The 27,565-nt window shown below is 33.3% G+C and overlaps 1 protein-coding gene across 1 annotated transcript; it reads left to right on the forward strand.

Moving 5' to 3' along the window:
* LOC140432452 (medium-chain specific acyl-CoA dehydrogenase, mitochondrial-like) lies at window positions 1-26,076 on the forward strand. The gene is made up of 8 exons (XM_072520361.1): window positions 1-203; window positions 257-344; window positions 3,285-3,452; window positions 13,232-13,332; window positions 16,387-16,598; window positions 21,031-21,139; window positions 22,038-22,178; window positions 25,270-26,076. Exons 1-8 carry the CDS (start codon window positions 186-188, stop codon window positions 25,690-25,692), a joined length of 1,260 nt encoding a protein of 419 aa, XP_072376462.1. The 5' UTR covers window positions 1-185; the 3' UTR covers window positions 25,693-26,076.
* Window positions 26,077-27,565: the final 1,489 nt, after the last annotated feature.

Below are 27,565 nucleotides of genomic sequence, written 5' to 3' on the forward strand. Positions count from 1 at the left end.
AAAGTAAACGTCGTCGTAAACAGCTGTTAGCAAATAAGTAAGGTACAAAGGTTAAAGTTCAGTTGTATTTTGTTTTATAATCTATTTTGATTCTACTTCTACTTCAAATTTAGTAGGTATTAACTCGAATCTTGGTGTACAGTTAGATCGTCGTAAACATTATTAAATATTTACATTTATTTAAAATGGCATGTCTTCAAAAGGTTAGTTTTAATTATTTATTGCTAATTTTGTCATTTACAATGTATAATTTAAGGTTTCCAAGGAGTTTTTAAGAAAAGGAGTTCGATTAAGCCCAAGTTTAGCTAAATACAGTTCTTCTACACCGGGGGGCTACAATTTTAGTAAGTACCTACGTATTGATCTAATATCCAATGTTCCTATTATTATAAAGTATGAATATTTCAGGGCAAATACTTAAACAAAAGATGTTTAAATATAAGCATATTTTTAATCATGAAATTGAAGTCATTAATTTAAATATATCATAGGCAAATTAACATGTTTATTCTTCTCATATGTATTCTCATGTTTCAGAAATATTTACCCAAACTTATAGTATTTACAGGGATGAGGTAGAAGTAGTAATGTTATGTCTTTTTGTTTTTATTTTACGAATAATTTACCATTCCGTGAAGGCATTTTTTACCCTGTCCTAAAATCTTTTTCTTTATCATTTGTTTTATTGGTCTAATTATTTTAAGGATGTTCTATGCATTTACTTTTCCTGTTTCTCTCTAAAACAAAGTTTTGGTTCTGTAAACCATAAACAGTTAAACTATCAATTAATTAAATCAAGGCAGAGTTATTATTTGATACCATTTTCAAATATTTCAATCACAATATCATTAAGTATGCAGTTCACACCTTGTTTTATCTTATATATTTTGTTGCATTTAATTGTGTTTTACCATTTTCTTAAAAATTTGAAATTATGGTTAATGTATGGTTGTAAAAATTTTGCAAATTTTCATGGACATTGAACTTCGTCTGTAATTTGAATTGATTAATTTTAAATTGTTTATCAATTTGTTTTTACTTATTTTTAAGTTGATAAAATTATTTATTTACTGTTTTGTATTCTGCATTAATCTGTTGGCTGATAAATGCATGATGTTAAAGTACATTATTACAAAATTTACCAATTTCACTCAATTTTTAACCAGCTTGTTTGTGTTATTTATTTTAAAAGTTAAATGTTTAGGAAAGATTTATTGAAGATAAAATTATCCCTGTCTCTGGCGTGTTTTTAAATTCCATTATTTCTTGAATATTTTCAAGAGTTTTATGTTTTTGTCTTTTTAAAATAGCGGACTGACCTTTTTTGACAACAGTATTCAACATAAGTCACTTTCCTTTTTATGCCATAGACAATAAACATTAGTCAAATAGCAAATTATCTACAAAATGGCTCAAAGTTGTTCCTAATAATAATAAGATAATACATGTGGAAGTAATGTGTGAAGTTAATACTCACTTTAGTAAATAGTACATTTTTAATTATATACACAAAAAAAGTCATGTTTAAGAAGGGATAGAAAATGTATTATTGACTTCAATAGATCTAAAAAGTGGTGCTTTGCACTTGGGGAGTGCTGACAGAAGTTAATTCTTCTTATAGCGTGTTATTACTATAAATGGTTAATGAAATTTCATATCCACTTATTACTAAATTGTTAATATTTTTTTATAATAACACCACACATTTAAGTTCTTTGAAATTTAAAAATCTTTTTTTCCTTAAAAATTTTATTTAATGACTTAAATTATATTTAGAGAGGTGGCCTTTTAGCCTATTCCACTGCGCCCTTTTCAGATCTATTGTGGTCCTCTAGTCCCAGTTAACATTCTCTAGCCTGATTCTTTTTATAAAGTCTAGTAGCTTCGAGACTGTACCTTCCATGTAACTATTTGCCAGTGGATCTTCTCCTAATGCAAAGAACCGCACATTTGCCAGACTGTCACACTAACATAAAATGTGCTCTGCTGTTTCTTCTTCGAGGTGACAGAATCTGCACAGGTCATCATCTGAAAATCCCATCAGCTTCAAGTGCCTATTCAGCTTACAGTGTCCTGTTAGAAGACCTACTATGACTTTGACTGTTTTCCTGTCTTTGCTTATTAGGTCTGCCGTAAATTTTGGCAAATGTTCTCTAATGAACTGTTTCGCCTGTCTTTGTCCTGGTGAATTTCTCCACCATTCCAGAGATTTGTGAGCTACCCACTTCCTCGTAGCTGTTCTTGTTACTGACTTTGCAAAGCCGCAGAAGGGTTCCGGTCCAATGAATGGCATTGATGAGCCTTGTTTGGCCATTTCATCCGCTTTTTCATTACCTTTATGACCCTCGTGCCCCGGTACTCAGGCTATTATAACCTTGCTATGGTCTCCTAATTTATTTAGGGCACACACGCAATCCCATATTAGCTTAGAATTGACCTCTACAGAATTGAGTGCCTTAAGCCCTGCCTGATTATCTGTGAAGACGGCAACTGAGCAGAACATTCTTTCCTGCCTTTACTTCCTTCTTCCTTCTTAGATTTACTGGGAAATGTATCCCTTGATTTGTCCCTACTATGCCGGCTCCCACACCCTCCGATGTTTTTGAGCCATCCATGTACCAGGTAGCAGCAGCTTGTATGGGTACACCTTTATTCCAGTCTTCCCTGTCTGGTATCTTAATAGTGATTGTTAAAGCTATATCTCGTAGCTGTTGCATCGATAGGTTTTCCCATCACAATATTCGCTTTTAGCTCCTCGATTAGCTTGCTGTTGTCAGTACCATGCATCTGGCTTATATGTCGCTGACTATGGATTAATCTGTGAATCACTGATCTGGCTTCGCCCTGTATAAAGATATGAAGTGGTGGTAGATTCAGCAGGACTTCCAATGATGCAGTAGGAATTGTTTTTATGGCCCCCGTAATACACAGGCATGCTAGCCTTTGTGTATTACCTAGCAGCCTTATTACTCCCACTTGCTGCGTCTTTGTCCACCATGTCATCGAGCCATAGGTTATCATGGGTCTAATAACCCTTGAGTATAACCATAGAGTCATTTTGGGGATAAGTCCCCAATTCTTACCGCACATTATTCTACATCTACCCAGGGACATAGCAGCTTTCTGTGTGGTTTTCAGAAAGTGAGTTTCCATGTAAGCCTATGATCAAAATATACCCCAAGGTATTTTGTTTAGCCATAGCTCAGTGGCTATAGAACTGACAATATGACTGGTTTATAAAAAATGTGCATACTAGGTTTAAAAATTTAACATTTGATTTTCAGCTCTTAATGACACTCAAAAGGAATTCCAGGAATTAGCTAGGAAATTCACAAAAGAAGAAATTATTCCAGTAGCAGCTGAACATGATAGGACAGGAAAATATCCTTTTGAGATCCTTAAAAAAGCTTGGTCTTTGGGGCTCACTAATAACCATATTCCTGAAAAATATGGTAAGTTGTTTATAAATATATTATTTGTGTTTATGTTACCAACAATATTAATACAATTTTGTTTTGCGCAAAAATTATTTTATTAGTGAATCATGTGAGTGCTTCTCAAGACCTTGTTGCACATTTTCTCCACAGTCTGAAAGACTTTTACTCCTTTTTATAACTGTTGATTAATGTTGAGTCCATCAGAATATTCCCTAAACAAAAGGATAGTTCAAACAATGGGCATAACAATTCCTCCTTATCAAATAAGGTAAAAAGGTTTCCAAATCTTTAATTTTCAATTACCAATGTCAACAACAACCTAAATATAAAAACTGTATTTTAATAAAATTGCTGTTTAAATTAAGAGTATGATACTTTTATTGCATTTTTGCAGCTCAATATCACCTGGAGCATTTTCTAAGAATTCATTGGCATATTCTTTTTTAAAACCTTCCTAAAGTTATCAAGAAATCATAAAAAGTTTCTGATTTTTTATATCTTAAAATATAGATATCAGGTTTTACATTAATCATTACTTTAAGAATTGAATATATGGATCAATGATTTTCAGTTTTTTTAAGAAATCACCAAAAAATGTAATTAAAACTTTTTCAGAAAAAGAATTAGTTTTTTTTCTGGTTGCCTATTCCTAAACAGTGTATAATACTTTTCATATTCATTATCTAATTTTTGTGGCATAAGGATCTTCTTATTTGCATAATTTGTAATTTAAAGTGAAGTATTATCAAATTCTATTACGACTCGCTCCATTTTCACTAATTTTTAAAAATAAATTATTACTATATAAACACTACAATATACTAGTATGTACTGAAATATTTTTAGTCTACTACAAAAGCAAGCAAAATTTGAAAGTTAACCATTTACATACTTTTATTTAAATTGGATACATGTATAAAAATGAATCTGCAACACCTAAAGACCTTAAAAAAAATGTTTACCATGCTCTGCAAACCAGAGCTTCTATCACTTTTCTGTTGGAAGATAATGTTTTAGACTTTTTCAGTTGAGGAAAGACATGGTATTAGTGCCGAGCTAAATCTGGTAAATTAATAAGATGTTTGAATAAGTTGAATATTGAAGTTTATTGGCGTGATAACATGCCATATGTAGGAAAGAGACATTACCCTGCAAAAACCAAATACTTTTGAGCAACTTTCGGCGTCTTTTCTCCATAATTTTTTCTTGTAGGATACTCAATAATGTCGAATAGTGATTCCCAATTATTATTTTACCCTTATCCAAAAAATAAATGATGATTACTCTTTGGAAATTCTGAAAAAAATTGAGGAAGGAACTTTTACAGCAGTTTTTTTAACACGAAATTTCGTAGGCCTTGAAGAACAAGTATTTCCATTTCATTGATTGATGTTTTGTTTTTAGATCGCAAAAATGTAGTAAAGTTTCATACATAGTAACAACACGGCTTAGTAACTTTGCATCTTTTTTAAACTGAGTACTTCTGGCTCACATTCAGATGTTTGGGGATCCATTTTGCAGAAATTTTTCTCATGTCCAAAACGGCGTGATGGCTGAGTTTATACGAAATCTTCATTGATTCAGATATTCCTTTTAGCCCAATTCGACGGTCTGAATTTTTATGGTCGCATATAAAGGACATTAATCGTCAAGGGAAATTATATCATCGGAAATCTGCTTGCCTCTTAACCCCTTCAAAATACAGTTACTTAATGATGGCAATTTTTAAATTTTCATAATTTTTTCAGACATCATTTTTTCACAATTTATTGTGCAGTTCTGATTTAATTTCAGTGAAATTTTAAGCTGGCTCTTCTAGTAAGCTATTCTTCGTTGCTATAGTAACGCAGTATTTTCTTTATCTACGGAACCAACCTAGGCTAACTTTTATATCAATATATCCTTTTATAAATTTCGTGTAATATATTTAAGCGATATTGATTCTGACGTTTGTTACATATTAAAAATATATGCAAAAAATATAAGAAGCAAGTGTTCCAGAATGAAGAGTCTACCTAAAGAGTTCGATTTTTAGTTTTTATCATGAAAAATTATTTTGGAATTATTGAATTTACTAATGGTCTGTGAGAAATGAAATTTCTAGTAAATGAGCTTAAAGCTATACTAATGAAAAAAGAGCTTTTACAGTTATCTAAAGTAAATTATATTCACCAAAATTTAAGAAGTATAATGTAGATGAACTAGCAAAAGAATGTGGAGTTACAGTGTTACAATTACCACCATCATTGCAAGTTTAACGTCCATTTAAATAATCTGGACTAAAACGAATCATTTAATACTTATTATGAGTATTTTTGTCGAGCCTTATTTTTACATGAAAAAGGTTGGTCGTCCTTGGAAGATAGCAAAAAAACAATCGAATAGTAGATATGTTAATTGAAACTTGTATATAAAATCGAAATTCGATTAATCTACAATTCTAATAAAAATAAATTATAAATAAATTCATAAAACTTCCAGCTGGTACAACAATAATTTATATTTGTTTTAATTTGTCCTTGTCAGAAATATGAATCAAATCGAAGAAAATCATTTTGTTGAGGAATGTTAGAAAATCTATAGTTAATAAGATTACAGAGATACATATACATAATACATACATGCATATTCTGCTTTCATCCATTCCTGTATATAGGGTTTACCTTAATCTGCCTGTTTATGCTTAATATTAAGCCTGTTCTTTGGTTGATGGTGCCAATTTCTACCCATCGTTACTGCTATGATGTGATCCAGCCTCCGTGTCTTGGTCTTTGCTTGTGTTGTAATTATACCAACTACACTTCCACTTTTCCACTGGTAGGTTAGATATCACGATTTACATGCTATAGATCGTACCTAACTAGTAGAATGTATTTAAAGGTGCCTCTAAACTAGCAATATTTTTGCTGCATTATATGGCTGCAACACAATAGCTGGCAAAGCTGACTATGAAATAGGTTAATGCTTTTAGTATGGCTCAGCCATATAGTCAGTACTAGCCACATATTTTTGGTATCGCTCGTATTGTTTTATAATAGTTGCCGGTCGATTGCTTGGCGCGCGAAAATACTTGCAAGATTTACTTTGTTTGGTGACTATTTGTTGTTTTAGAAAATTTTGGAGAAATAAAATGACTAATAATTGGTCTAATGAGAGGATTATAGATTTTATTATAGTATGTTTGAAAAGGATTGATAGCACAAATTTTATAGCAATCTTCCACTCTTAAGTTGCATTAAAAATATAATCATCGTGTGATTTTTATTTTCACCTGTACAATTGTCACTGTATAAGTACAATTCATCTATATTAGCTGGAACATTTTCGTCAATATTCTTCTTCAAGAAAGAGCAAACTTCATTACTTCCCTCTTCAGCAATTCCCTGGTGGTATAAATAAATTGTTGCAGTGTCATTACGACTAATGTAGATGACAAACGGATAGACGGGCAGTTCAGTTACATCAAAGTGTGCATCAAATTATAATTTCTCATATTTAAAAGTACCCTATTGTAAATTTTTATACATAAATGTTTACAAACATGAAAGTTAAAATGAAATAAAGTTTACAAACATGAAAGCGAAAAATAAAATTTTAAATTTCCACTTTAACACCCTGTATCTTTCTTAATATCAACATTTTATTAAAGCAAGTTGGCTTAAATCGTAATATTTTAAAGTGCAGAATCTACGGTTTCTGTTTGTAAAATTACTTAAGGACCACCCTGTTATATATAAAGAAATGAGGCACTGAAAAATGGTCTGAGAAGAACTCTAATTTTGTTTTTCTATCAGAGCTTTCTTCTTACAAATAACTTTTGAGAAAATAGTCCATATTTTGTTAATCACGGCCTTGACGTGCTCTTTAATAAAACCTTAATCACCGTATAATTATCGTGGAGTACCTAGTGATGAAGTCCAAAGTAAAATGTTGTTTTGTTCAGTCAAACTAATAAATATTTTGTTATCTATGTTATTCCATCCTTTAAAAGTATTGAACTTTGATGTTATAAAAATCGGTATCAAGTACTATTATCAGATAAGTGAGTCAACGTAATCATATATAAATAATATTTTTAAAGACACAATTATTATAACTGTTTACTTATTTTTTATCATATGATTACTATTCAAATTCAAGCAAAAATTAATATTTAGTAAGTTATCTGCCCACAGTCAACTCGATTTACCTATTTTTAGAATATATTATATCAATTTAATTACAATATTGTTCTGAAGCTATTTTCTTGTGGCATTTTAAATTAATTACTATTTAAATGGGAATAAGCCACAATTAAAGGTTAAAATACGTTTATCGACGTTTCAATTTCCACTTCGGAAATCGTTCTTCAGAAATGAGAACGATTTCCGAAGTGGAAATAAACGTATTTTAACCTTTAATTGTGGCTTATTCCCATTTAAATAGTAATTAAATTTAATTACAAATTTAAAAAAATAGCAAAGCGCATAAAAAAATTGTAATGGTTTGTAGTGTTTTGCCGACAATTCTTTACTTTAATATAACTTATACAAAAAAGAGCTACAACAGTTAATTTGCGTATTAGTTAGGGGAAATAAGATTTCTCTCGGGACTGTGAAAAATCCAGGTAAACTCGGTTCGCTATTCCCAGTCCGAACTGTCTAGTGAATTTAGTAATTATTTTTTTGCGAAGTTAGTTACTTTTTGACAGACTAAAAGTGGCTGTCAATTACTATACAACCAAGCACACGTACTCATAGCCAATATTAAGAGTAAACAAACTAAATAGTAAATAAAATAGAACTTTGCGAATTACCGACAATCAATATTTATTTATCTGCACCATATAATAAATATTTATGTTAAATCATAACAACTAAAATATATTTTTTAAATATATACTACCCAAAATTTGATGGGTTGAGTATACACTTCCACTATTTAGAATAATTCTTCTTTTTTTTTAAGAGAGAAGTCTGCAATAGTAGGATACTTGAGCTATTCATACTGAGAAGTAGGAATTGTTGTGTATATCTGATTTTTTTAGTTATTATAGGCCTATATAAAGGAAACCTATACGTTTTCAGCAGATATTTCGGCGTCTTTTTTAATTATTAACAATTTGGTGTATAAAATGCTGTTTTTTCGATTTTTTGCTTAGCATTAAAAAGCTTAATATTTGAGGTAGAATTTAAAAAATTTATTTATTAAAACAAAAAAAAGCTTTAAAATGGCGATTGCTAGAAGCTGTAAAAGTAATTTGTTGCTTCAAAAACTGCAAAATAAGGCAAAATCGTTAAATGTTTATAGCTCTTGTAAAAATTAACCTAAATATTTGTTATATTTGCACCCAAAGTTATGTATTGTGAACCAAAACCCTCAAAATTTCAGATTGATCCATTAACTAGTTTAAATTATTTTGTTATTTTGTTTGTTTATACCAGGGACTTTTTTTTAATAACATTATCATCATCATGGCTTATTCACTCCTGGCGGAGTGTTTGCCGCCCTTTTGGGCTCTCTGATTCATTTATTGCGGAGAATCAGTCCGCTGTTGTTTTTTTTTTATTTTATTATTATAGCAGCGTGTGTGACTTGGCCCCGTCTACAATTTTCCTCCATTCTTTCCGGTCCTTACAGCGCTCCTTCCAATTGTAGATTCTCAGCTTCTTTATGTCTCCTAAGACTTGATCTCTCCATCTTGTTTTGGGACTCCCCTTTGGTCTCTTTGTTGTTGATCTCCATCCAGTTATTCGCTTTAGCGTAGAGTCTGGGTTAGCTCTTTCTGTGTGTCCCAGCCACCTGAGCCTTTGCGTCTTTGCGAACTTGATTATGTCTTCACCCTTGATGACTTCTTTAATTTCTTCATTGGTTAATCTTCTAAATTCGCCTACACTTATCCTCACCGGTCCCATTGTTCGTCGAATTATCTTTCTCTCTAAGATTTCCAACCTCATTTCATCTTTTTGTGTTAGGCACATCGTCTCTGCACCATAGGTGATCACTGGCCTGATTGCAGTCTTGTAAATTTTTAATTTGGTTTTCTTACTAATGTGCTTTTCTTTCAGGAATTTTTGGTAGTTCCAGTAGGTTTTATTACCCAGTAGGATGCGTTCATTTATTTCATCCGTTCTATCATTTCTGTCATTCACCATCACTCCCAGGTATTTGAAACGGTGCACTCTTTCAAATGTATATGCAGCAAGCTTAATTTCTTTCTCTATGTTCGTATTCTCTCTTGAACACTTGAGGTATTTCGTTTTGCTTTGGTTTATTACTAGCCCTCTCTTCTTTGCTTCTTTATTTAGTATTAATATTATGTTCTGCATGGTTTTTAAATCTCTAGTAGCAGTGCAATATCGTCTGCATACGCTATCAGTTGGGCTGAAGATTCGATAATCGTTCCCATAATTTTGGCTGCTCTTACTGCCCCCTCTATGGCAATGTTAAATAATGTTGTTAACAGGGAGTCTCCCTGTCTGACACCTACCTCCATTTGTACTTCATCTGACGGGCCTTCCCTTGTTAAGATTCGTGCCTTGGATTCCTTCATCGTCATTTTCGTGAGACTTATTAGTTTTTCTTGGATGCCTCTAATTGATTCATATCCTTAATTAGCTCCTCCCTTATTAAACTGTCAAAAGCTTGCTTGTAGTCAATAAACAGTATATGTAGATCTATTCCGTGCTCGTAACTTTTTTCGACGATTTGCGTTACAATGTATATTGCATCTATTGTTGACTTACCTTCTCTGAATCCATGTTGGTATTCACCTATTTTTGTTCTATTCTTTGTTTCTTTTTCTATTCTTCGTCTGATCAAATTAGTTAATATTTTGTGTATTGTATTTAATAACGTGATTCCCCTGTAGTTAGTGCATTTCGTCTTGTCGCCTTTTTTAGGGATTGGTATTATCAGACCACAATTCCAGTCGTTCGGCATGCGTTCTTCTTCCCATATTCGTTCTATTAGGTTGTGGATTCTGTGGGCTAGTTCCTCTCCCCCTTTCTTGAAGAACTCATTTATAATGTCGTCTGGTCCTGCTGCTTTCCTTGTCTTTAATTTGTTTAACATCTGAATAACATTATAGTCGTAGTATATATAGAAAATAATGAAAATACGATAATTAGTCCATTGGAAAGTTACATTGAGATTACATTTTTCTTCTTCTTGTAGTTCCTTCTCCTATCCGAGGTTGGCTATCATCACAGCTATTCGTACCTTATTGGCGGCTACTCTGAAAAGATCGACTGAGCTGAAACTATACCATTCTCTTAGGTTTCTTAGCCAGGAAATTATTCGTCTTCCTATGGATGTTTTACCCTTGATTTTACTTTGCATTATGAGCCTTAATATTTCATATTTCGCTCATCTGGTAATGTGGCCTAAATATTCCAGCTTTCTTGTTTTGATGTGCTTTATGATCTCGCAATCCTTTTGTAGCCTTCTTAACACTAGCATTTGTAACTCGTTGGATCCATAGTATATTCGAAATCTTTCTATAGCACCACATCTCAAATGATTCCAACTTCTTTATATTATCCACTTTTAGTGTCCAGCTTTCCATTCCATACAACAAAGTCGAGAACACGTAGCATCTTAAGGCTCTTATCCTCAGCTCCATAGGAAGGTCTCGATTAACCAACATTATTTTCATTTTTATAAATGCTTGTCTTGAAATTTCAATGCGTGTCCTTATTTCTCTACCTTGGTCATTGTTTTCATTTACCCAGGATCCCAGATATTTGTAGTTATTCACTCTTTCTACTTGTTTTCCCTCGATATCTAGCCTTCTTACTATATGTTGCTTAGAAATAATCATTCACTTGGTTTTCTTAACGTTCATTTGCAGTCCATATTTTATATTGACTTGACTATTTACTAAGCATTGCAGTGCTTCTAGACTGTCTGGAAAAACAGCGATGTCGTCTGCGAATCTTATGTTCTTCAAGATTTTTCCGATTATTGTTATACCCTGTTGTTCCTCTGATATTGATTCCTTAAAAATAGCTTCGCTGTACAGATTTAATAACAATGTGGACAGCACGCAACCCTGTCTAACACCTTTTTTGATTTCTATAGTTTCTGTATCGACATTTTCGATTCTAACCTTTGCTTTTTGATTCCAGTACAGATTGACAATAACCCGTATATCTCGACTATCCACATTCTTTTCTTTTACGAGTTTCTGATGTCGTACTCTATCAAAAGCCTTTTGATAATCTATAAAGCAGACGTCCTGGTCTTGCACTTGATATCAATCTTCATAAATTCTTTATCAGCGTATGAGTTTTTATATATAAAAAAACAATGTTCGGTTCAGCCATAGTTACTTTGACCATACAAACTTCAGTTCAAATGACTTTTTTTATGCTCTTTGTTTGTTGTAAAGTTCTTGCCTAACTGATTGTAGAACTTTTATATCATAGAAACTGTCGAAGTGTTGTTTATGAAGTTTGTAAGGGTTTCCCTTCGTTTTAGCTAGCGATATTATCGACATTAACAGTGCAGGAATATACAGAAGCCCACTTTTAATGCACCTCTTTTTTTCTTTTCCAATTAAAGCATGAATTGCATTATCTTCATTTTGCAAGTCACTCATAACTAAGATTTAAGAGTTATTGCTTCGATTGTCTCCATTTTTAAAACGCTTACCATCCAAATGTGAAGTGTCTGCATGCGATATTTTGACCCAATACTTCAAAAACTTACGTACGTTCAATCTCTGCTCTTGTGTGAAGGAATTATAGCTTGGTACTCCATGTTTCTAAGCCTGGTGGTTTTACTTGTCGAGCATGTACAAGATTTTTGCTCACATTAACTCATCACTTCATTGTATTGAATCCCATTGCGACTGAGTCCAATCTTTTTGCTCTTTTGACCATCTTAGTCTATTTTTTTTGTTTTAATGTTAAAAGTGGCTTTTCCTTAGCCTAAAATAAAATTATATTTATTAAAAACAATTGTTACTAATTTTTTCAACTATAAAACTTACTTTGTAAGTACCAAATCCTAATTTGTGAGCCTCTCAGTCACATGTTGATCTAGAAACGTGTCTTCCAATAACGTCACTCCATAAAACGCTTAAGTCCATATAATTTGCTCGTCGATTTTTCACTATAATGGGTCTTAATGCCCTTCGATCTGCTTCGGTTATTTTACTTTTTCGTACATTTCTAGGTTTTGTGACGACCGAACCTGTAGTTTTGTATCTTCTGACTATATTTCTTACACTATAGCGTAACAATTGCAACATATTCGCGATTTCCGAATTGGATTTTCCAGAATAAAAAAATCTCATAATGATTGAACAAATTTTCTCGTCGATAACTTTACCTCTACCCATTGTATAATCCACAAACGGCAAAAAGCTTTACAATAATACCAAATTACATTTGCCATTAACTGGCAATACTATTGTTTTGATGTCGTTTTTCCATAGCTACCTCTGGATTTAACGTAATAATGAAAAAATTAACGTATGTTGACATAAGTGAATGCATAGCCAGGGTTTAGTGAAATTTTATTTTATTGTTGAAAATAAATAAAAAAAAACATAAGGGTACTGTTTTTAATAAATATTAATAAAAATGCCATATTACCTAATATGGGAACTTATAAAAACATGCAGAGTATAATTTGTTTATGGTAATTGACTTAAACTGCAAATTCCATAGGTGGGCCAACTGATATGGGAAGAGGCTCGTATACAGCGCGCTTTGAAAATACATATAATTTGATCGCATCCCAATTTCATAGTACTCTTGTGTCTATTATTATGTTGTTTACCAATGTACATAGTATGTTTGTTTTAGGTGGTATGGGAATGGGCGTATTCGATGGATGCGTCATAGCTGAAGAAATCGCCTATGGATGCACTGGAATCAAAACTGCTTTAGAAGGCAGCGGTCTGGGCGTGAGTAAACAGTTATATTTATTATTTATACATTATTATTACAATATATATACATATATATATATATATATATATATATATATATATATATATATATATATATAATTAATAGTAATATATTTATGTCAAATCAATAAATATTAAGCGTTAATCGAATCTACAAAATAAACTTATTTTAAGGTAAAATTATGGCTTATTCCCAGTAAAAATAGTAAATTGTATTAAGATGCCACAAAAAAATAGCTTCAGAACAATATAAAGATATGAGAGTGATTCAACAACTATATTGGGATCAAAAAGCGGAATTAAGGATCGCCAACGACCTATACACAAAAGAAATGGTGATAAGGAAAGGCGTAAGACAGGGTTGTATTCTCTCCCAACAGTCCCAACTACTCTTTTAACATTCATGTAGAAAAGATATTTCAGCTTAGACAACAGAACGAAATAGTCATCAAATTTAATGGTGTTTCTGTGCATTTAACCCTTATAATCCGGGCCTTAAAATGCTACATATGGCCCATCCTGGTGTACGAAAGTGAGATTTGATCACTTAAGGTGAGATCTCTGAATCGTGCGGAGGCTTTCGAAATGCGGTGTTGCAGTAGGCTGCTTAGAAGAGTTAATGCCCAAAGAGAATTGTTAGGTTAAGCAGCGAAGGTTTCATACTTATGTCATATTCTACGGAATAATAAATGTAATCTCCTAAATGTCACCTTGATGGGTAAATTTGAGGGTCGAAGAAATTTATGATTGAGAGACATAAGAAACTGATGCGGTATACCCAATACGAAGAGCGGAAGAAGGATCTCTAGCGTGAACTGGATACTGCAAACCAGGTTCTTAAGATCTTTAGCCAGGATATTCGTCTTCTGCCGATGTCTCTCTTAGTCCGAACTTTTTTTTGGAGAATGCATTGTAATAATTTATATTTGGTTTCATTTCGCATTATGTGTACTTTCTTTATTAAGTTTTTGGAGAACTCTTATGTTTGATATTTTGTCCATTCAAGAAAATGCAATATATTACTATCTAATTCTGCATTAAGCACGGTTAGAATATTTGAACTGAATCTTTTTATTTTGAATTTAGTAGTATATTTTGTAAAAAACTACGTTTTTTTACAAAGATTTCTACAGATTGTACAAGATACAGCTGAAGATTTCTATAATTTTTCCAAGGTTTATGACCAACACTTATAAATTTATGTAGGATATCTTATTAATAATATTACATCTTATTATGTAAGTTTTTTTAACAATCTTATTTATCTCTCGAAATTGAGAGTGGCACAGAGACGAATGGAACGGTCTATGCTGGGAGTGACGTTGCGGGACCGAATAAGAAACGAAGATCTGCGAAGAATGACGAGTATTACTGATGTTGTGGAACGCATAGCGGAACTGAAATGGAACTGTAGCGAGAATGCACGACGCACTATGGACGAGCAAAATTACAAATTGGAGGCCAAGAGCAGACAAACGTAGTAGAGGAAGACCACCTACACGTTGGGCTGGCGACATCAAGCGTATCACCAAAAATTGGCAACAAAGAGCACAAAATAGTAAAGAATGGAGGAGTTTAAGGGAGGCCCATGTCAACCAGTGGACGTGATAAATGAAGGCATGATGATTTATCTGGACGCCCTTGGACTGCATACTAGTATAAACATATGTGGCTTGAACAGTAAAGAATGTAAATTATCACATAAAACAACCCCTCGCCAAATTCTTAAGTACCATAAAAGAACTCATTAATCGATATTAAGCGTTCAGAAGATGATGGTGTTTTTGGAATGATATTTAAGACGAATGCAAGACGAAATTAATTGCCGTGTCGGTCATGTGTCATGAATAGATGACAAGGATATTCGTGTCATTAAAAATTTGTGCTGGAATCAAACTGCTATCGTAAAAATTGGAGATAATTACACCCATGAAATCTCCATACACCGAGGAGTCAGAAAAGGTTTCATTTTGTCGCCAACATTGTTCAATGTTTACTCGGACCAGTTATTTAAAAGGGCACTTGAGAGACAACCATATGGAATAAAAATCAACGGGGAACTACTTAATGTGATTAGATATGCAGACGATACAGTAATTCTGTCACATAATATTGAAGGTCTCCAAATTCTGCTTGATCGTATTCACGAAGTAGGAGAGGAAATGGGCATAAAAGTAAACTCAAACAAAACCAAATTTTTAGTGTTTAGTCGTGACCCACATCCCGATGCAAAGCTTCAATTAAACGGAGTCCAAGTTGAAAAAGTCCACAAAATGACATATTTGGGAACTGTGATAACGGACCAACTAGATCCAGACATAGAAATAAAACGTAGAATAGCAATGACTAAAACTACTTTTATGAAAATAAAGTCATTTCTTTGCAATAATCATTTCAGTTTACAACTAAGACAAAGAATGGTTAAGTGTTATGTTTGGTCCTTACTTTTGTATAGTGCAGAAGTGTGGACGCTAAAAGTATCGATCATGAACAAAATTGAAGCATTGGAAATGTGGGTTCATAGACGAATGCTGAAGATACCTTGGACAACAAGGAAAACTAATGAAGAAGTACTAAGGAGCGTCACCAAAGATAGAGAACTGCTAAAGACTGTTAAACATCGAAAAATGTCTTATCTGGGACACATAGTAAGGGGAAGTCGATATAAAATATTACAATTGATCCTTAAAGGCAAAATAGAGGGTCGTAGAGGTGTAGGAAGGAAACGGGTTTCTTGGTTGAGGAACATTCGAGAATTGACTCCGATATCAAATGCGGTACAATTATTGCATATTGCAGAAGATCGAGAAGCCTTCGCAATGGTGATCGCCAACGTCGGATAATTCTGATATGGTACGCGAAGAAGAAAAAGAAGTCGGTCATGTAAGAGTGTTTAAGACGGAATTATCTCAAATTTATTTTCTTCTTAAAAACAAATAACTTTGGTGACATATCTATATCTGTTCTAATTAAAACTGTTTAACATCACACGGACTTTTACTCCACGTGTCTTCAACGAATTCTACATTAATATATATATTTTTTTAGCAAACACCGGTTTTGTTAACTGGCAACGAGGAACAAAAGAAAAAATATCTGGGAAGATTAATAGAAGAACCTTTAGTGGCGGCGTATGCCGTTACTGAACCAGGAGCGGGTTCTGATGTGAATGGAGTTAAAACACGTGCTGAGAAGAAAGGAGACGAATGGATACTTAATGGACAAAAGATGTGGATTACTAATGGCGGAGTTGCTAACTGGTAGGTATGGATTAGGTTTTCAAGGAATATGTCAAAAGGGAGATTTGATATGCATTATATTTGTCATTGCAACAGTTTATCGATTAAATAGTGTTTATTTTAAGTGTTAATATTTTGTCCAAAAAAGTTTCGCCTGCGTCGATGATAGGTCTTTAAGATAGATAGGCTTTTGCCATTTTACGGAACTTAAGGAAAGAAGTTGCAGATTTAAGTTACAAAAGGAGATGCTTCTATATTTTTTTCGCTGAATATATTATAGATTTCTTTACTCACTCAGTGGACGGGATCGGTAAATACATATTAAAGGTTTACGAATTAAGCAAACAGTTTCTAGCATATATAAAGAGGAAAGACTTAAAATCCCGTGATTTTTTAAGTAGCTTCTGCAATGTGTTATTCTACTGAGGCCAAAAAGATACCGTATTGCCCTTTTTTTGTAATTTAAAAATAACATCAGATTGGGCAGCTGTACTAGAACCCCAAAGAGGAAGACCATATCGAAGATGAGACTCTAGCAAAGAAAAATATGTTATTTTGGAAGATGCTAAATTGATTTCCTTCGAAACAGATCTTATTCCATAGCAGGTTGAGGTTAGTTTCTTACTTAACAAATGTATATGAAGGGACCATTTACCTTGGAAAAATACCAAGAAATTTTACAGAATCAACGATACTGATCTGGCTTCTATTAAGAAGCAAAGGTTGAAGAGCTCTTTTATAGGATAATACTACTGTCTGATCCACGTTAAAAGAGAGTAAGTTAGAGTCTGACCAGGTTTTTATTTTAAGTAGATTAGAAGATATAGTCGCATGAAGAGTTGCAATATTAGAGTTCCCCAGGTGATACTGGTATCATCAACGAAAAGAAAGATTTTTCCATCGATTTTTAAGTTAGTGATGTCATTTATAAAGATTAGGAAAAGTAGAGGACCCAATACGGAACTTTGTGGCACTCCACATGCAATGCTTTTGTTACTAGAGTCAGTATCATTTGCTATAACTAGTTGTTTCCTATTCCTCAAGTAAGATTGGAACCAATTCAAAGAAATACCTCGAATTTCGTAGAAATTTAGTTTTTTATTAAAATGCCGTGATTTACACAATCAAAAGCTTTGGCATAGTCACAAAAAACAGTGGCAGTGTGAAGATTATTGTTTAGTGCTTGATAGACTTCATATAGTACAGAAAACATAGCATCACTGGTACATTTATTAGATAAAAAGCCGAACTGACTTTGTGATAAAATATTGTTTTCGACGAGAAAGGAGATAAGTCGGGCTTTTATAAGTCTCTCGATAATTTTGGATCGGACCGGTAGTAAGGCAATAGGTCTATAGTTGCAGACATTCGATTTTTCACCACCCTTATGGCTGTCTTTAGGCACTCTGGAAATATAACTTCTTCAAAGAAGTCATTAATTAGTGAGACCAGGACTTCCAACACATTTTTTGGGAGATTTAAGAAAATTTTAATGGATATAGTCTATCAGTACTACAGGAAGATTTCCTTTTGATACTATTGATTGTTTGGATCAGTTCAGATTTATCAACTGGTCTTTTGGACCAGTTATCAATTGGACCTTTTTTGAATTGGGGCGATAGGAAATAGGATCTTGTGGCAAAATAGTTGATGTTATATTTTTTACTCACATTAACAAGGTACTCATTTAGATTTTCCGGGTTTGGAAGAGAAAATATTTGAGTTGTGTTAGTTTTATTTTTAAGATCGTTTATTATGGACCAAGTTTCTTTTGCAACATTTTTAGAGCTTCCCTACGGTAGAGCTACGGTATTAGATTTTTGTTTCGATACAGGGCAGCGGCAAACCGCTTATACGTATTTCGACCTCTTTAGGTCTCATCAGAGCAATATATGCCACTGCTCTGAATCGAAACAAAATATATCCCGTCGTAGGCCAATAATGATCGAAATAACGATTTACAGACGTAACAACGCCATCTAATAACAAGAGAAATCATACGATTTCCTACCTAGTAATTTTTACCACTGTGCCTTCTACAACTTACAAAGCAAGTCTCTGATGAGACCAAAAGAGGTCGAAATACGTATAAGCGGCTTGCCTCTGCCCTGTATCGAAACAAAAATCTAATATCGTCATTATGTTTTATTCCTTTACTCTTTTTGGAGTACCAGAAACTTAGTTCACTACGAATTTTGACCATGATGAACGGCAGGTTGAATGCATATTTTAGATTCCCTTGCCGAGTAATTCATCAAGCTGTTTGCTTTGCAAGTTGTAGAAGGCACAGTGGTAAAAATTTGAATTCAGTTTTGTCAGGTAGGAAATCGTATGATTTCTCTTGTTGTTATTAGATGGCGTTTTTACGTCTGTAAATAGTTATTTCTATAATTATTGGCCTACGACGGGATAGATTTTGTTTCGGTTCAGAGCAGTGGCATATACCGCTCTGATGAGACCTAAAGAGGTCGAAATACGTATAAGCGGATTGCCGCTGCCCTGTATCGAAACAAAAATCTAATACCGTCATTATGTTATAATAATATTGTTTATAAGTCTGGTATTAGTTTTAAATGGTAGTTTACTTCTTCCAATTATTAATCATCCGATCTTGGCTTAGGTATGTTATGCCTTGCAGTAGCAACGTGTTAGTCTCCTGTCTAGTTAGCTCCAGGATATTTAGCTTTATTGGTCCATTCAGTTTAGGATTCTAAAATTTCTGTAATTTTAAAGGTCGTGGCATATTATCGTGCACGTTGCGTTTCCAGCACATAGCGTTTAGTTTCCGAAAAATATAATTTAAATGGTTTTAAATATGAATAACGCACACTGTCCGGGACATAGGTCGTAACCGGTTGGTAAGGATAATGTGCATTAGATGTCCGTCGTTCTCCCCTTGTTGTTTATTTAGGAACTTGTTTGATTTTGATATAGAGTATTTAAAAAAATAATTTTCGAGGCTATTTTGTCATTTATGCATGTGTTTTTATTGCTTTGTGACAATTAATCACGAAAGTGATAAACAAGTAGGACTTTTGTACGGAAGTGATACCTCTTCTTTTTAAAAATACTTTTTGGTTTGATATGTATGGCTTCGTTAAATGTAGTATTTTGTTTTTTAACTGAAGGTGAAATTAAATTTAAAACATATTTAAACTGAATCCTATTCATTCTAAAATAATTGTTAAACCTATTAATTATTATTAAATTCCTATTAAAAACAGCCTCGAAAATTATTTTTTTTAAATACTCTGTATCAAAATCAAACAAAGACCTAAATAAACAACAAGGGGAAAACGACGGGTATCTAATTAACATTATCCTTACAAACCGGTTACGACTCGTTACGCAGCCGTCGGCATCAGTAAAATATTGTGTTCAAATATACTGAACAAGTGTCTGAAACGCAATGTTCCGGACAGTGTGCGTTGTTCATATTTAAAACCATTTAAATTATATTTTTCGGAAACGATATGTGCTGGAAACGCAACGTGCACGATAATATGCCACGACCTTAACTGTAAATTTACCTGCCTCTTTTTTAAATTATAGCCTGGATTTGTCAGGATTTACTACAATTTTCCTCTGTGTCTCTCGTTAAAGCATGTTGTAAAGATCTAACCGTTGTGTCTGGTTGGCTGCTTCTGACTGCTATTGCTATGGAAAGAAAGTTTCAAATCTATTCGAACAATCTGCGAATTGTCTTATTAATATGATCTTATAGTTAATAGCTGATTAACTGGACACCAGCTACGTCTTTGACACCAAACCTCTTGCCATCCTATTCCATATGCCTTCTTTAAATTTTATTTTGCTTAAGTTACATCCAGTTATGGTTTGTTCTCCGTTGGTCGTCTGTCCATCGCGTTAGTTGTCTTCCCTGGCTTCTGTTATTTTCACGAGGTATTAATTCCAACAATCTCTTAGTTCATCAATCATCGCTGAGCACTACATGTCTTACAAATCTCCATTTCAGCCATGATATTGTTTCTACGATGTCTGATATTCCCGTTCTTCTCTGTATCTTTTCGTTTTAACCCGGTCTGTAATTTTAATCCCTAATAATGATCTTTCTATTTTCCTCTGTACGATTCTCAGTTTATTAGCCTTTTTTTTAGTGAATATTAGTGTTTCGAATCCATATGTTCATATTGTAGATCAATTCTTCGGTTGACATCGCGTCTCCTTGTTTAACACCTCTCTCTAGTGGGACTCGCTAGTTTTTTCATTGAGTTGCACACTTGTTATTGATTTTTTACAGATTTTATAAATTAAGCGAGTATGTAGTCCTGATTTTGTTTTACTTTTTATGTTTTCCAGCTTTATAGATTATTTTCTTTTATATTTATTTATTTTTTGTTTTACTTTTATATGTATTTTTTAAATTATAAATTATAGACTATTATACTGTTTATTTTACACATTCTAGCATTATTTTTTCTTTCATTTTCAGGTACTTTGTATTAGCCCGCACAAATCCTGACCCGAAGGCACCAGCAAGTAAATCTTTTACTGGATTCATTGTAGAAAGAGAATGGCAAGGTGTAACACCTGGAAGGAAGGTGAGCACAGATTAACTGATTTGTTTTGAGAAAATAAAATTTTGGAAGGATATGATAATATTAATCAGTTAGTTCAATGAATAAGATCTCGTTTTTCATGCAGCAGCCATTTTTAGACTTCTAGAGCTGAAAATATTGCGAAAAGTTTTGTGATTGATTGATATCAAATTCTATTTCTGTTCTTATTATTAGTTCTGTGATATGTTTGATTACAAATGATATGTCTCTGACTTGCTGTTACCACATTAGTGTTGATACATTCTTATTGATATGATAATTTCTTCTTTTAGTATCGCCTTTTTATGGGCCTTTTTATAGAAAAATATTTAAACAGGGAGATACCGTTAATTTGTGGAAGTCGAAAATAGACGAAACTATTAAGGTGATCTTTAACGGGATATTTTTCGCCAGTAATAAAACGCTATTTGGGAATTATATTATGGCAGCCGTAACTTTTAAAAGGGTTCATCCAAGGTTTATCATATCTATCGGTTGTTTTGTACAGAAGATTCACAATACAATCATAAACCTAAGGGATACAGAATATTTAGGTACATTTTCGGTGGAGCCTTCAATATATTATAAAAGGATATTATTACAGTAAGCGGTATATTTTTAAACATATTTAACGATTGTTTTATTATGGATCATTAGCGGCCTAAAATAATTTCTTGGTTACAGAAATTTAACTCATATACTGGGCGTTTTTAAAAAAAAGTTTAATAAGATAAACGAAGCTTAGACAAAATAAAACTACCAGATTTTTGACAGTTACAAAGTTACAATTTCAACAAATAGACCTGTGAAGTTTACCTAAATATTTTCCCAGTAGTACTTATAAAGATAATTAAATTGTAAATACATTAATTAATATTTTATCATGAAAACATTTTTCTAGGAAATGAATATGGGGCAGAGAGCTTCAGACACAAGAGGAATCACATTTGAGGATGTTCGCATACCCAAAGAAAACGTGTTAATTGGCGAAGGAGCTGGATTTAAGATTGCTATGGGAACTTTTGACACGACAAGACCACCAGTAAGTATTAATCACTGAATATTTTATGAGAACTACTTTGGGTATTACATGTATTAAAGAGTAGGAATAAATTAAATGAAGGACGTACTTACTATTATCGAGCGTTTAATGCCGTGCAAATTTATATGTTGTGTTATGCTGTGTTGTTTATTTTCTCCACTCCTATATAGTTTTCGATCAATTAGGTCACTTCTTTCTCTTTTCTTTTTCTATTTCAATATCGAGTGTCTCTCGAAAATATAGTGTTTTTTGTTTTTAATCTAGATATGTAATGAACAGTAGAACAAGCGGGGTTCTAGACCACTGTGTTAACCATGCCATCAGGGTCTCTGATGATGATTGTCATCAGAGCCTTCTTTGACCTTGAGATGTGCAAGAAGTGCCAAAAAGTGATCGGCAACATCTTTTGTTTTCTACAGAAGAAGTGATCGACAGTGACCAGGGGATAGATGAACAAGCCGAGAGAACACGCCATCCTGTATTGTGTACAAAAAAAGAGAAAACATGAGATAAGCGATTAGTTTTGCACTTGGCATATTGAATAGCCCCTAAGAAGAAAGTAAGTAGAGATAAGCGACCTTTCCTTACAACCCTCTGGTCATTGTCGATCACTTGGAGTTCTTGGTACTTCTTGAACATCTTAAGGTCAAAGAAGGCTCATCGAAGATATTGATGTCATGGTTACCAAAGTGATCTAGAACCCCGCTTGTTCTACTACTGTAATGTTTATAATCTTTTTATTTTGTATTTCTAGCTGACACCAATTATTAAGTACTTGATTGCATAAGCTTTAGATTTGAAAAAGGATTGATTCCGTAGTTTTTATGTCAGTCTTCTACCAGTGTATTCAGTTTCTTCCTTTTTTTTACTTCAAAAAAAGCTAGAAAATATTTACACGGCAAGATTTATTGACGAAGGACAAAAATGTTATTATTTTCATAACGGGTTAGAAAAGAGTCAGGAAGTAATATTGAAAAATATACTTGTCTTCTGAGTAAAAAGATTGTCAGCTGTAGGTTATGAAATTTACCTCATTTTATAAAATGTTTTGAATGCTTTCCTTTACCTGAAGTATAATAAATCAAATAGGTAAAAAGAAATAAAATAAGACTTACTCACAATCAATTTAATTATACCACCAACGACCGGTTTCGCATACTACATATTTGCTATGCATCTTCAGGTCTAACGGTACCTGGTAAATTAAATGCTGAAATTACAAAAAACCCACATTAGGGCGTTGTCTTATAAAGAAAACAATTACAGCAATTATGCCAATATTATATGTCTGTGATTATTAATATGAATAAAAATTGATTAAAGCAGACAAAGTAAAACCAATAAAATGGTATATGATAATCTAATGAATTGAAATAAAATAGTAAATAACTAAAAATACTACTTACATGCCTTCTTCTTCCTATGCCGTCCCCATTAACGAAGGTTGGCGACCATGCCGGTACAAGAATTATTAATTAATGTTAAAGTTAAATGTGTCGATAGCAATTAAAGTAAACTGTATACCCAAGCTTAATCAAGCCATTTAGAGCGATGCTGGGAATATTTATATTCCACTATGCATCAACAATTTACCCATATAAATTACCATTATTCTTGTACCTATTGCGTAGAATAAGGACGATAAATATACGAAGACGGTTGCGTTTAGATTTAATTCGAGTCTCTTACCACTGCCTAACACGTGTTTCTGGGTCTACCCATCATCAGAAAGAGTTTTTAAGAAGACTCAAACTAAATCAAAAGGCACCGACTACTCTGGCAATTATAGGAAAAATAATTACCAGAGTATGCTACTAGAGACCTCTAGTGAGGAAAGATGAAGTTAAATGTGTCGATAGCAATTAAAGTAAACTGCATACCCAAGCTTAATCAAGCCATTCAGAGCGATGCTGGGAATATTTATATTCCACTATGCATCAACAATTTACCCATATCAATTACCATCGTTATTGTACTCATTGCGTGAGTAAGGACGATAAATATACGAAGACGGTAGGCGGTATACGAAGAATGATGGTAATTGATATGGGTCAATTGTTGATGCATAGTGGAATATAAATATTCCCAGCATCGCTCTGAATGGCTTGATTAAGCTTGGGTATGCAGTTTACTTTAATTGCTATCGACACATTTAACTTCATCTTTCCTCACTAGAGGTCTCTAGTAGCATACTCTGATAATTATTTTTCCTATAATTGCCAGAGTAGTCGGTGCCTTTTGATTTAGTTTGAGTCTTCTTAAAAACTCTCTCTGATGACGGGTAGACCCAGAAACACGTGTTAGGGAGTGGTAAGAGACTCATATTAAATCTAAACGCAACCGTCTTCGTATATTAATTTGTAAAACATAGTTCAAACTATCCTGGATTGCTCGTGATGGTTTGACAATTAGATGGGAACTATAGCATACAGCATAATTGCTGTAATTGTTTTCTTTATAAGACACCCTAATGTGGGTTTTTTGTAATTTCAGCATTTAATTTACCAGGTACCGTTAGACCTGAAGATGCATAGCAAATTGTAGTATGCGAAACCGGTCGTTGGTGGTATAATTAAATTGATTGTGAGTAAGTCTTATTTTATTTCTTTTTACCTATTTGAAATGGACTCAGGCAACACATTCATGATTTTTGTAATAAATCATTTGAGTTGATATTAGCGAAATCTGATTTGGCTTTAAAATATTCTATATTTCTTCTTTTATTGTCGTTATTTTGTTAATTTTTGGTAAATGTAGTAATATAGATTTAAAAAGCATCTCATGAAACTTTCAGTCTTGAAATTCATCAACTCACTCTGTTTTAACTGTTATTTTTCACTCAAAGAACACTTAATACATTTGAGACCAAATGTTTTCTTACTTTACTGAATAACTGCCAAGTAAAGAATCCGATGTGTAACAAAAATAAATTTTAAACTGTATGAATATAGGACTTGATGAACTATTTAGAACTAATACATCTTTAGAAAATAGTAAAAAGTATGATTACTAAAAATTCTTTTGTAAGAGAGAACTTTTAATGACATTTATTTTTAAAATCATAATTGGTTAATAATCTTTGAATTACTAGGTTGCTGCAGGAGCAGTGGGGCTAGCCCAACGTGCGCTGGACGAAGCGACCAAATACTCCATGGAAAGAAAAGCTTTCGGTGTCCCAATCGCTCATCACCAAGCTGTAGCCTTCATGTTGGCTGACATGGCCATCGGGGTGGAAACAGCTCGTCTGGCTTGGATGAAATCTGCATGGGAAGTAGACCAAGGAGTTAGAAATACCCTAGCAGCTTCGGTAGCTAAATGTTATGCTGCTGATATAGCGAATAAGTGTGCAACCGACGCAGTCCAGATTTTCGGAGGAAACGGATTCAACAGCGACTACCCTGTAGAAAAACTGATGAGAGATGCTAAGATTTATCAAATATACGAAGGAACAGCTCAGATTCAAAGGTTGATCATTTCTAGGGCAATTTTCGAAAATGCTAAACAAAAATTATAAAAACTTTTTTTTAAGTATAATTTAAGATTAAATTTTAATAACATCATCTTCTATGATTACCCGCATACAAAAAACTCCATTATTCTATTAGGTAATGGCAACTTAAGATTTTGTTGTTAGATTTTATTGTTGTTAATTTATTTCTTTCAATTACTGTTTAATGCTGTTTAACGCTAATCATAAATTAACTCTGGGCCTTATATAAAACATCACAGGCAGAAAAAAGTACAAATTTTTTTCATCTACTTCAATAAAAAAGAGAGTTAGAAGATAATAATATGTATTGATTTAAATTATTTTTGTACCCAGTTTACAATTTTTATGACCAACCAAATTGTTAAATGTAATTTTGAAAGCAATATACATTTTTATATTTATAAGAAACGTTATATAATTTGTTTTATTTCGACAACAGTTACCCACTTTACCATTTATGAAGTACACCACGATTCAATCGACTTATATATGAAACAAAAGATGAAAAAAAAATCAAAGACGAAATTCATAGCAATTTACAGTGAAGTGGAATGCAGGCCTTTTTTCCATAGAGGTCTTTATACAAAGATGTATGGGATGTATTGTTTCTTGGATTATAAGAAAACCTTCGATAAAATTAAACATAACCTCATACAATTGCTCGAAAAGAAGATCCGTCTTGTTGGGGATCTTCCTTGTGATTTTCGGTCTTCTTCCTTGCCTTGGATTAAAAGTTTTTCCATGTTTTCTGTGTTTGCTCCCATAACAGGTCCAAAGTATTTTAATTGTTGGAGATGGATTTTGCTGGAGAGTCACTTGTTGACCTTTATCTCATTTAAAATGAAATTATTTGTCCTGTGGTCGGTCCACATGGTTCGTAACGATTCTTCTCAATAGAACATTTCAGTAGCATCTTTCTTTTTTCTTTCCGCTTATCGTAGAGTCCAAGATCACATCCATATGTCGGTATTGGCAATATTAAGCAGTTGATCGACCTCATTTTTAGAGTTCGTGAAATTTGAGAGTTCTTCCATGTTTGTTATTGTTATCTTGTAATGTGTTGTTTGTCTTTGGTTCCAGAGTTTTAACCTTGTTTAAGCTTTACGCTTCTTCAAGAAAGGTATACTCCTTTTTTTGTGGGGTAGTGGTGGTGTGACAAAACGTGATGAATGATGTTTTGTGTGGAGAAGTAGTGGACTACTAAGGAGCTGGGGTTCAGAAGGTGGCGTGTTTGTGTGGGCGATGTGTTAAGAAGCGCGCAAGAGGAATTTGGGTGATTTGTGCCAAACATGTCGAAGGAGGAACTTCAGGGGTTCAGCATTTTTGGCGTGCAGTAGTAAGCTGCGATATTTGATGGGGGTTGATTCTAAAATTTCAAAATATTCATCAGGGAGTTAGAGATAGGAATCGGTCCTTTATAGGTGTTATGTTTGCCAGTATGTGTATGTGTGCTGATGGGTATAGCCTGCTCCGCCTCATGCAGAATCTGAGGATTTTCTTTCGGTAGCCATGATGGCATTGATTTCGTAGGTCTTAAGAGAGGCGTAGATGTATCCCTTGTATTCGATAATAGGTCTAATGAAAGTTTTATAGGTGTGCAACAAAGTTTTAAATGACGTCTTGCCCAGTTTGCCGGCTAGCACTGCCAGGAGTTTAAACCTCCTTCTGACCCTGTCAAGGCTATCTTGAATGTCGGTTTCCAGTTGAGAGTCCTTGTAAAATGGACTCCCAAATAGGAAACCGAGTTTCTGAGAATAGGGTCCTCTCCTAACAGAGCTATTCGGCCCCGGACATCGCGGCAATTTGAAGATTTAAATAAAATTAGTTGTGTTTTTGTTTTGGAGGGATTTATGGTCACCCTCCATTTATTGCACCACCTAATGACTCTGTCTAAAAA

The sequence above is a fragment of the Diabrotica undecimpunctata genome, chromosome 1 (assembly GCF_040954645.1).
Source record: "Diabrotica undecimpunctata isolate CICGRU chromosome 1, icDiaUnde3, whole genome shotgun sequence".
Classification (NCBI taxonomy): domain Eukaryota; kingdom Metazoa; phylum Arthropoda; class Insecta; order Coleoptera; family Chrysomelidae; genus Diabrotica; species Diabrotica undecimpunctata.

Excerpts from the sequence above, each read along its gene's own strand:
- LOC140432452 (XM_072520361.1), top strand. Across the intron at positions 345-3,284 it reads ACCGGGGGGCTACAATTTTA|CTCTTAATGACACTCAAAAG; the intron begins GTAAGTACCTAC and ends TTTGATTTTCAG. Across the intron at positions 16,599-21,030 it reads AATGGCGGAGTTGCTAACTG|GTACTTTGTATTAGCCCGCA; the intron begins GTAGGTATGGAT and ends TTTCATTTTCAG.